General features: G+C 47.7%; 2 protein-coding genes across 3 annotated transcripts in view; both read right to left on the reverse strand.

Moving 5' to 3' along the window:
* LOC123763481 (mucin-22) overlaps positions 1 to 12,500 on the reverse strand; it is a 355,540-nt gene that overhangs the window by 238,866 nt on the left and 104,174 nt on the right. The gene's annotated exons all lie outside the window — the stretch shown is intronic.
* LOC138352009 (uncharacterized transmembrane protein DDB_G0289901-like) overlaps positions 12,339 to 12,500 on the reverse strand; it is a 2,318-nt gene continuing 2,156 nt past the window's right edge. The window contains exon 2 of the mRNA XM_069304181.1: positions 12,339 to 12,500. This exon is cut by the window's right edge and continues 1,532 nt beyond it. Within this exon, the coding sequence (XP_069160282.1) occupies positions 12,339 to 12,500 (162 nt within the window).

Consider the following 12,500-nt stretch of genomic DNA (forward strand, 5'->3'; position numbering starts at 1 on the left):
CCTAACCTATCAGAGGACCCTTAACTTACTGTTGTTGAAAAAAAATCTCAAATTTATTTGCATTTTTTTCATTTTCAAATTACGTCCACTTTCGGCCATACGGGTAAACGGCCAAAAGCGACGTTATTTTTACGAGGACAGGCTGCACAAGGTGGCCATCAGAACCTACGAAGTTGTGGCTGTGGAGACTCCTGGAAGGGTCCGCCATGTTGTGAGGGTTGTACAATAATGGAGATCTTGAACAGTGAAGATGTACTCCCCAGTACAAGTGCCTCAGCAAGTGTCAACATGTGTAGTGGCTCACCTCTTATTTGGTAACATTTGACTTCAAATAACCTCTTATTTGGTAACATTTGACTTCAAATAACCTCTTATTTGCTAACATTTCACTTCAAATATGCTTGTTTAAAAAAAATTCTTCAGAACGGTAACATTTTCAATATGAAATCACAGTAGTAAGACAGCAAGTTAAAATACTCTAAGTGTTGTAGCGTGGAGACCTGGTGAAGGGGGAGGACCTGGGGTGAGGCTCACCAGGCCGCCCTCCACACCTGCCTGGGGGGCACCAGTGGTGATCACACCCCGCGTCTCTCCCCGTCTGCATGACGGAGAACACAGCCTCACTAACTCCTGCTGCTGCAGCCCTGGGGTCACTCCCCTTCAAAACTTCCATATCCCCTTGTATGTGTTAATTTCTATGTGAAGGTCTTCGCGTGCACTTAGCCTCTCAGAATTATAGTTTAAGAAAGTTTCTCCTTAAAGGTTTCCCCTCATGCTAATCAAATTTATTTTTTTAAAGATGGCTCTTATATATACCACCAATTATGTTGAACTAGTCGATAGAGCGACAGCCTCGCTGCTTGCAGATCTATGTTCAATCCTTAATAGTCTATGTGACCGGACACATTCCTTCACTCCATTCTTAAATTCCAATTCCTAAACTGTCCTCGTATGTCATCCTGACTTAGCACTTTCCTCCTACTTTCCCTTTCTTCCATACACATGACAAGTGTTTCAGTGAAGGTTGCGCCTCGTAGTGACACACCCTCCTCCAACACACCACCTGCAGCATCCCTACACTTTCACTTATCTTCCTCTGCATCTCATAATTACATCTTCACGAAGCATCCCACTTGTCATACATTGCGTGTGTAGGTTGTTACAAGGTGGGGGAAGCCTCAAGCGTCTGCCCTGTAACCTTGGACACACACTCTATCATAGATAAAGATTGTCTTGCAAGAGGAAATGGGTGACTGGAGCCCTGGTGTGACTGTGTGAGCGAGTGAGAGCTCAGGGACCTATGGGGAAACAATAATATAGCGAGGTGTCTTTATTAAATGGAGCCTAGTTTTACTCGTAGCAAACTTACGTAGAATATAATCCATGATATATTTTATTCCTCAACTTTATTGAGGACCCGAGGAACACGGGTAAATACTTCCCTGACCGGGTTGGTCAGAGAAGTATTTACCTCCCAGAAACCTGCCAGGCCAAGCACTCCACCCAAATATAGGCCAGTGTATGAATAACGTCAACATTACACTACTTTTATGTGTATTAATACGTCGTATTCTTAACGGATTGGTCAATTCTACAATAAATGCGACGTACTAAGCGAGAGAACAGGTTGGGTTTTGGCCCCCGCCAGTGATAAATAAGAGATTATATGTTTCTTGGTGGAGGCCTGTTGCTTATGCAACGAAAGATATTGTCGATAGGAACGTTATCCCTACAGACAAAAATCAGAAAATACAATTGACAATTTATTATAAAACAAAAAAAACGGCCAATCTTCTCATGAAAAACTCTCCAGATACCAAGCAGAACGCCTTAAAGGAGACCAACGTCGTCTATGCTTTTAAATGCCCACTTGGAGACTGTAAGCCTCAAAGAACTCAGTATATAGGCAAGACAACAACGTCTCTTTCCAGGCGATTAACAATGCGTAAGCAACAGGGCTCCATTAAGGAACGTATAATCTCTTCTCACAACCAAACCATCACCAGAGAAGTCTTAACAAACAACACAGAAATCATCGATAGGTACGGCGATAGCAGGCGGCTTGACATCTGCGAGGCACTACACATCAAGAAGTCAACACCAGCAATCAACAGCCAATTAATGCACAACTATATTCTACCTACTTCAAGACCCCGAACCAATATGGAAGCACCAAGAGGAAGTATGGGCCGATAGGCCTTCTGCAGATCTCAGATCCAATTTATACCCATTGTTCCGTGTTCTGTCTTGTCTTTATCATAAGTTTGTTCACCTCGCCCAAAACTTTGTACCATATCACCTCACCCAAAATGAGTATTCACCTCACCCAAAATGAGTATAAGTTCGATAAATCTGTGTGTAAATTAAGTCTTTGAAAATGTAATAAGCATTACGAAACGCGTTCAGGCGTCAGACAATTAAAAAACGAATTTTTGGAGAATTGATATTTTTATTACCACCGACAGTGAAGAAAAATATAAGAAATATGGAGAAAATTCGTGTTAGAATTATTAATCTTATCTTTTCGGTCATATTCAACAACATATATATATATATATATATATATATATATATATATATATATATATATATATATATATATATATATATATATATATATATATATATACATATATATACATATATATATATATATATATATATATATATATATATATATATATATATATATATACATATATATATATATATATATATATATATATATATATATATATATATATATATATATATATATATATATATATATATATATATATATATATATATATATCCACCCCAACCACACTCACATATCACATATATGTTAAACTGGTGCGTTAACGCAAACGAGGTTTTGGGGTCCTTGGAGGCCTTGAAGGTCTTGGGGGCCTTGGAGGTCTTGGAGGTCTTGGGGGCCTTGAATGTCTTGGGGGCCTTGGAGGTCTTGAAGGCCTTGCAGGCCTTGGAGGCTTTGGGGAGTTGGAGGCCTTGGGGGTCTTGGGGGCTTTGGAGGCCTTCGAGGTTTGGGGACCTTGGAGGCCTTGAGGGCCTTGGAGGTCTTGAAGACTTTGGAGGTCTTGAGGGCCTTGGAGGTCTTGAGGGCCTTGGAAGCCTTGAGGGCCTTGGCGGCCATGGAGGCGGGCATGTAGCATCATACCCACCGTAATCTAGAGACGTGTGTACGGAGTTAAATAAATGATTACAGGGGATATAAGAGAGTTGATGTTGCGGAAACCTTCCTTGTTATCTCTGACGACGTCATTATCACCCGACCAGTCCAACTGTAGCCAGGAAATACATATTTCAAACCTTACAGTAACTCTTGCCGGAGTTTGGAAACGTCAAACTGTCGTGGCCGCGAGGATGCACGGACTGGTGGAAATTGTCTCTTGCAGTCTAAGGATGGGATGACTGTGACTTAGTTCACAGTACAGCCGTCTAACGCCCGCCCACCAGGTTACCGCCCACCAGGTCACCGCCCACCGCCCACCGCCCATCAGGTCACCGCCCACCAGGTCACCGCCCACGTACAGCAGTCAGTGGCCAGCAAGGAAATATTTTGAGCGCCATTTTCATGCACTCGCTGTTAAACCTTTTACCTGAGGACAAAATGTGCGAGAATAAATAAACCAATGATCACCTCTATCTTTCCGCCCCGCTGGAGACGCCTGGGAGTGTGGTGGTGGTGGTGTGGTAGTATGGTGTGATGTGGTGGTGTGGTGGTGTGGTAGTATGGTGTGATGTGGTGTGGTGTGGTGCTGTGGTGTGGTAGTGTGTTGAGGTGTGAGGGGGGGTGTAGAGTGGTGGTGTAGTTGTGGTGTAGTGTTTCACAATGGAGCGTTACCACCCACACCAACACCACTCACAACACCCACACCACCATCACCCACACCACCATCACCCACATCAACCCCACCCTCACCAACACCAACACCACCCACACCAACACCAACCACACCAACACCACCCACACCATCACCACCCACACCATCACCACCCACACCACCACCACCCACACCACCACCACCACCACCCACACCACCACCACCACCCACACCAACACCACTCACAACACCCACACCACCATCACCCACACCACCATCACCCACACCACCATCACCCACATCAACCCCACCCTCACCAACACCACCCACACCACTACCACCCATACCATCACCACCCACACCACCACCACCCACACCACCACCACCCACACCATCACCACCCACACCACCACCACCAACACCACCACCACCCACACCATCACCACCCACACCACCACCACCAACACCACCACCACCCACACCATCACCACCCACACCACCACCACCCACACCACCACCACCCACACCATCACCACCCACACCACCACCACCCACACCACCACCACCCACACCATCACCACCCACACCACCACCACCAACACCACCACCACCCACACCATCACCACCCACACCACCACCACCAACACCATCACCACCCACACCACCACCACCAACACCACCACCACCCACACCAACACCACCAACACCCACACCAACACCACCACCACCACCACCACCCACACCACCACCACCAACACCACCACCCACACCACCACCACCACCCACACCAACACCACCACCACCAACACCACCACCACCACCACCACCAACACCACCACCACCAACACCCACACCACCACCACCACCCACACCAACACCACCACCACCAACACCACCACCACCACCAACACCACCACCACCAACACCCACACCACCACCACCACCCACACCAACACCACCCACACCACCACCACCCACACCATCACCACCACCACTCACGCCCACAAACACAACTACAGTAATCAGAGATAACATCATAACTCATGTATAACAAACAAATAACAACAATTACAATACAACAACTATTAAATCTAGAAATTTACATCAGTATAATGACCCATAATAGTGACCTTCACGGTAGAGGCCATAAACATGTAGCTCCACCCTGCTACTGCTGCTGCCTCTAGTAAACACACCCATTACACTAATTACAAACCCCGCCAATATATATATATATGTATATATATATATATATATATATATATATATATATATATATATATATATATATATATATATATATATATATATATATATATATATATATATATATATATATATATATATATATTCTTGACTGCAATTCAAGTTTTTCTTTGCTTGTATAAGGAAGTTGATAAATTTCCTCCCCCAAGGCCCGTCCCATCCCAAATCCTTGTCTTGACCGCTTCCAAGTGTTACATAGTCGTAATGGCTTGACGCTTTCTCCTGATAAGTTCCTTCCTCCCCAAAGATCATTATAATCTTACAATAGGCTTAGCGAGACGTGTCAAATCAAACACCACATCATCAGAGGCAGAGCCAAAAAGAGCAGCAAATGACAATAGAGCCACGTAGAGTCCACGCGTGTGTGTTGTGCGGACCCGTAGTTACCCAGTAGAGAGGACTGGATAACTGGGTCAGGGCCTCTGAGTGGTCTGGTGGGAGGCTGACTGGGAATCTAACTGACCAGTTATCTGAGCACCAGTTGACAGTCCTCTCTCTCTCGGGTGTGCTCAAGGATGGATGATTCACGGGGAAGCTGGTTGGTTGTACATTGTCACGTGTCATGAAAAAGATTTGGTCGTGCCTATATATTTAGAACGTGGAGGCAGACAGTTGGCAAGTGAGAGTATAGAAGCGTAGACAACACTCGTCTCGAGGAGGAGGAGGAAGTATAAGACTGAGGGGATAACTAAGGAAGGCTGTGAAGACTAGTAGTGAGAACTGTGTAGAGCAGTTATGGAGGTGTTGCAGTAACGAAGGTCTTGAGTAAGAAGTTGCAAATATTTTAACAGTGGGTTAAACAAGGTCTAAATTAGCCCTAAGGTACTTCAGGGTGTTTCAGAACAGCACGAACATTTGTGTGTGTGTGTGTGTGTGTGTGTGTGTGTGTGTGTGTGTGTGTGTGTGTGTGTGTGTGTGTGTGTGTGTGTGTGTGTGTGTATGTGTGTGTGTGCGCGCGCGCGTGCGCCAGAGTGCGTGCGTACTCAGGCCAGTAACCAGGGCGACGCAGGACCTTAAGTATTGCAGTGAAGGCTTTATAAGGTAGGGTGGATCAATGGTGCTAAATCCTCGTGGGTAATGAGCAGGGCAGGTGTGGTGGTGGTGTGGTGGTTGTGTGGTGTGGTGGTGGTGTGGTGGTTGTGTGGTGTGGTGGTGGTGTGGTGGTTGTGTGGTGTGGTGGTGGTGTGGTGGTTGTGTGGTGTGGTGGTGGTGTGGTGGTTGTGTGGTGTGGTGGTGGTGTGGTGGTTGTGTGGTGTGGTGGTGGTGTGGTGGTTGTGTGGTGTGGTGGTGGTGTGGTGGTGGTGTGGTGTGGTGGTGTGGTGGTGTGGTGGTGGTGTGGTGGTTGTGTGGTGGTTGTGTGGTGTGGTGGTGGTGTGGTGGTTGTGTGGTGTGGTGGTGGTGTGGTGGTTGTGTGGTGTGGTGGTGGTGTGGTGGTTGTGTGGTGTGGTGGTGGTGTGGTGGTTGTGTGGTGTGGTGGTGGTGTGGTGGTGTGGTGGTGGTGTGGTGTGGTGGTGTGGTGGTGGTGTGGTGTGGTGGTGGTGTGGTGGTGGTGTGGTGTGGTGGTGGTGTGGTGGTGGTGTGGTGGTTGTGTGGTGTGGTGGTGGTGTGGTGGTTGTGTGGTGTGGTGGTGGTGTGGTGGTTGTGTGGTGTGGTGGTGGTGTGGTGGTGGTGTGGTGTGGTGGTGTGGTGGTGGTGTGGTGTGGTGGTGGTGTGGTGGTGGTGTGGTGTGGTGGTGTGGTGGTGGTGTGGTGGTTGTGTGGTGTGGTGGTGGTGTGGTGGTTGTGTGGTGTGGTGGTGGTGTGGTGGTTGTGTGGTGTGGTGGTGGTGTGGTGGTTGTGTGGTGTGGTGGTGGTGTGGTGGTTGTGTGGTGTGGTGGTGGTGTGGTGGTTGTGTGGTGTGGTGGTGGTGTGGTGGTTGTGTGGTGTGGTGGTGGTGTGGTGGTTGTGTGGTGTGGTGGTGGTGTGGTGGTTGTGTGGTGTGGTGGTGGTGTGGTGGTTGTGTGGTGTGGTGGTGGTGTGGTGGTTGTGTGGTGTGGTGGTGGTGTGGTGGTTGTGTGGTGTGGTGGTGGTGTGGTGGTTGTGTGGTGTGGTGGTGGTGTGGTGGTTGTGTGGTGTGGTGGTGGTGTGGTGGTTGTGTGGTGTGGTGGTGGTGTGGTGGTTGTGTGGTGTGGTGGTGGTGTGGTGGTGGTGTGGTGTGGTGGTGTGGTGGTGTGGTGGTGGTGTGGTGGTTGTGTGGTGGTTGTGTGGTGTGGTGGTGGTGTGGTGGTTGTGTGGTGTGGTGGTGGTGTGGTGGTTGTGTGGTGTGGTGGTGGTGTGGTGGTTGTGTGGTGTGGTGGTGGTGTGGTGGTTGTGTGGTGTGGTGGTGGTGTGGTGGTGTGGTGGTGGTGTGGTGTGGTGGTGTGGTGTGGTGGTGTGGTGGTGGTGTGGTGTGGTGGTGGTGTGGTGGTGGTGTGGTGTGGTGGTGGTGTGGTGGTGGTGTGGTGTGGTGGTGTGGTGGTGGTGTGGTGGTGGTGTGGTGTGGTGGTGGTGTGGTGGTGGTGTGGTGTGGTGGTGGTGGTGTGGTGTGGTGGTGTGGTGGTGGTGTGGTGGTGGTGTGGTGGTGGTGTGGTGGTGGTGTGGTGTGGTGGTGTGGTGTGGTGGTGGTGTGGTGGTGGTGTGGTGGTGTGGTGGTGGTTGTGGTGTGGTGGTGTGGTGGTTGTGGTGGTGGTGTGGTTGTTGTAGTGGTGGTGTGGTGAGTGTGGTGGTGTGGTAATTGTATTCCTGTGATGATTGTGGTAGTGTGATGGTGTTATGATTGGGGTGGTTGTATTGATGGTGGTAGTGTAGATATTGTATTGGTGTGGTGGTAGCGGTGTGGTGGTAGCGGTGTGGTGATAGCAGTGTGGTAGTAGTGGCAATGGTATGATGGTGGATGGTGAGGTATTCACAGCCTTGATAGTGGTGGTCGTAGATGGTACTGGTGGTAGTGATGATAGTGATAAATAATATCTGGGAATGAACTGTCATTCTATGCAATTATTTACAATAAATCCTATAATAATAATAATAATAATAATAATAAAAATAATAATAATAATACATAATAATAATTAATAATTAATAATTATCACACTTTACGATCGAGTGATTTCATTGTATTAATATTATTATTATTATTATTATTATTAATGATAAATCACATTAACGTAACATATCAATGAACAAACCCACAAGAGCCTTGAGAAGGGTTTCGAACCTACGCGCTCAGTGTTCCCAGACGCGCTCTAGTCCACTGTACCACGATATGGTCAAAAGAATTGCAACCTGAAGGGCTACTGTCCCCACCAGTGGTCCCGAGGCTTAAACTGAAGCTTCAGTTGACTAGGGCGCGTGGTGGTAGTGCATGGGTTCGAACCCTGATCAACACCCCTGTGGATTTCACCCCTGTGGACCCCAGTGAGCCTATATTTAGGCTCACTGCCCCTGAACCTCTGGGGCGTGAATGTTGTGTAGAGAAATGTTAGACAGAGACATCCACACGTCCAGACATTCATGTGTACATAAACATTCAAGATTTCATAAACATCCACACATACATAAACATTCACACCCTCGTAAATATCTACACGTACATAAACATACACACATACAGAAGCATCCGTACGTGCATAAATATACACACATACATAAACACTGACACATAAACAAACATTAACACGTACAGACCCAACTACTCCAGACGTGGTCAACACATACACGCACGCACACACGCACACACACACACACACACACACACACACACACACACACACACACACACACACACACACACACACACACACACAGGCACCCACCCACACACAGCCAGCCACCCACACACACACACACACACATAAGGAGGAAGACAACAGTGAAGGAACAGGTGATGAAACTTAGGGTGGGCGAGGATAGGTACACAGAGAATGACAAAGAGGTGTGTGAAGAACTCAACAAAAGGTTCCAGGAGGTCTTTACAATAGAACAGGGAGATGTCGCGGCGCTAGAAGAGGTGGCAGCAAACCAGGTGACCTTGGATAGGTTCGAAATTACAAGAGATGAGGTCAAGAAGCACCTATTGGAGCTGGATGTGAGAAAAGCTGTTGGGCCGGATGGAATCTCGGCATGGGTATTGAAAGTGTGTGCAGGAGCACTTTGCCTATCACTCTCCATAGTGTATAGTAGGTCACTGGAAACGGGCGACCTACCAGAAATATGGAAGACTGCTAATGTAGTACCAATATACAAAAAGGGTGACAGACAAGAGGCACTGAACTACAGGCCAGTGTCCTTAACTTGTATACCATGCAAGGTGATGGAGAAGATTGTGAGAAAAAACCTAGTAACACATCTGGAGAGAAGAGACTTCGTGACAACCCATCAACATGGGTTCAGGGAGGGTAAATCTTGCCTTACAGGATTGATAGAATTCTACGATCAGGTGACAAAGATTAAACAAGAAAGAGAAGGGTGGGCGGACTGCATTTTTTTGGACTGTCGGAAAGCCTTTGACACAGTACCCCATAAAAGGTTGATGCATAAGCTAGAGAAACAGGCAGGAGTAACTGGTAGGGCGCTCCAGTGGATAAGGGAGTACCTAAACAATAGGAAGCAGAGAGTTACAGTGAGGGGTGAGACCTCAGACTGGCGTGAAGTCACCAGTGGAGTCCCACAAGGCTCTGTACTTGGACCTATCCTGTTTCTGATATACGTAAATGATCTCCCAGAGGGTATAGACTCATTCCTCTCAATGTTTGCTGACGACGCCAAAATTATGAGAAGGATTAAGACAGAGGAGGACAGCTTGAGGCTTCAAGAAGACCTGGACAAGCTGCAGGAATGGTCGAACAAATGGCTGTTAGAGTTTAATCCAAGCAAATGTAATGTAATGAAGATAGGGGTAGGAAGCAGGAGACCAGATACAAGGTATCACTTGGGAGATGAAATACTTCAAGAGTCCGAGAGAGAGAAAGACCTGGGGGTTGATATCACGCCAGACCTGTCCCCTGATGCTCACATCAAGAGGATAACAGCAGCAGCATATGCCAGGTTGGCTAACATAAGAACGGCCTTTAGAAACTTGTGTAAGGAATCTTTCAGAACATTATATACCACATATGTCAAACCAATCCTGGAGTATGCGGCACCAGCATGGAGTCCATATCTAGTCAAGCATAAGACTAAAATGGAAAAGGTTCAAAGGTTTGCCACCAGACTAGTACCCGAGCTGAGAGGTACGAGCTACGAGGAGAGACTACGGGAATTAAACCTCACTTCGTTGGAAGACAGAAGAGTTAGGGGGGACATGATCACCACATTCAAGATCCTCAAGGGAATTGACAGGGTTGATAAAGACAGGCTGTTTAACACAAGGGGCACACGCACTAGGGGACACAGGTGGAAACTGAGTGCCCAAATGAGCCACAGAGATATTAGAAAGAACTTTTTTAGTGTCAGAGTGGTTGACAAATGGAATGCATTAGGAAGTGATGTGGTGGAGGCTGACTCCATACACAGTTTTAAGTGTAGATATGATAGAGCCCGATAGGCTCAGGAACCTGTACACCTGTTGATTGACAGTTGAGAGGCGGGACCAAAGAGCCAGAGCTCAACACCCGCAAGCACAACTAGGTGAGTACACACACACACACACACGCACACACACACACACACACACACACACACACACACACACACACACACACACACACAGCCCAGTAGGTTCAGGAATCTGTACACCAGTTGATTGACAGTTGAGAGGCGGAACCAAAGAGCCAAAACTCAACTCCCGCAAGCACAATTAGGTGAGTACACACACACACACACACACACACACACACACACACACACACACACACACACACACACACACACACACACACACACACACACACAACCAGACACCCACACACACACCCACAACCAGATACCCACACACACACCCACAACCAGATACCCACACACACACCCACAACCAGATACCCACACAGCCACCCACACCCACACCCACACCCACACACACACACACACACACACACACACAACCAGATACCCACACACACACCCACAACCAGATACCCACACAGCCACCCACACCCACACACACACACACACACACACACACACACACACACACACACACACACACACACACACACGCACACACACACACACACACACACACACACACAACCAGATACCCACACACACACACACACACACACACACACACACACACACACACACACACACACGCACACACGCACGCGCACACACACACACACACACACACACACACACACACACACACACACACACACACACACACACACACACACACACACCCACAACCAGATACCCACACGAACAAGCGGATGACACCACCAAACAAGTAACACATACTCTTAAAACAATTAACAAATAAAGGAGGGAGAGGCTGACCCATTCGGTTGGGTTCGGGTAAGAGGATAACAGCGCCTGTTATCCGCTTATCCACCCGGCTTCTGGACGCTTAAACGAGGATAACAAGGCCCCACTGATGGTTGACTGACGTCATCATAACCGGGGCTTATATGTACTAGTACATGTACTCGTCTACATGTACACTACATACGCTTGTAGTGTCGCGCGTATATAAACTCTATATGTTTAGATTCAGGAAAAGACCAGAGGTTTGGGTTGAAGAAACATGGTTTGTTGATTTATGGGAAGAAATTATAGGAGGTAGCGTAGTAGAGATGGGATCCCTGGATTGTTTCAAGCGCAGGTTGGACACGTGTAGGAATGAGTTTGGGGTCTAGGAAGTGCTGCAGCTGCCTTTTCTTATATTACATCCAGACTCTCTAGTTGTTCCAGTGCTTCCTTCAGTGATTCTTCTAGTGCTTCCTCCAGTGCTTCCTACAGTGCTTCCTTCAGTGATTCTTCTAGTGCTTCCTACAGAGCTTCCTACAGTGTTTCCTCTAGTGCTTCCTCCAGTGCTTCCTACAGTGCTTCCTACAGTGTTTCCTCTAGTGCTTCCTCCAGTGCTTCATCCAGTGCTTCCTACAGTGCTTCCTACAGTGTTTCCTCTAGTGCTTCATCCAGTGCTTCCTACAGTGCTTCCTACAGTGTTTCCTCCAGTGCTTCCTCCAGTGCTTCCTCCAGTGCTTCCTACAGTGCTTCCTTCAGTGATTCTTCTAGTGCTTCCTACAGAGCTTCCTACAGTGCTTCCTACAGTGTTTCCTCTAGTGCTTCATCCAGTGCTTCCTACAGTGCTTCCTACAGTGTTTCCTCCAGTGCTTCCTCCAGTGCTTCCTCCAGTGCTTCCTACAGTGCTTCCTACAGTGCTTCCTCCAGTGCTTCCTCCAGTGCTTCCTCCAGTGCTTCCTCCAGTGCTTCCTACAGTGCTTCCTAC

This window comes from Procambarus clarkii, chromosome 52, assembly GCF_040958095.1.
Source record: "Procambarus clarkii isolate CNS0578487 chromosome 52, FALCON_Pclarkii_2.0, whole genome shotgun sequence".
In the NCBI taxonomy this organism is placed as follows: Eukaryota; Metazoa; Arthropoda; class Malacostraca; order Decapoda; family Cambaridae; genus Procambarus; species Procambarus clarkii.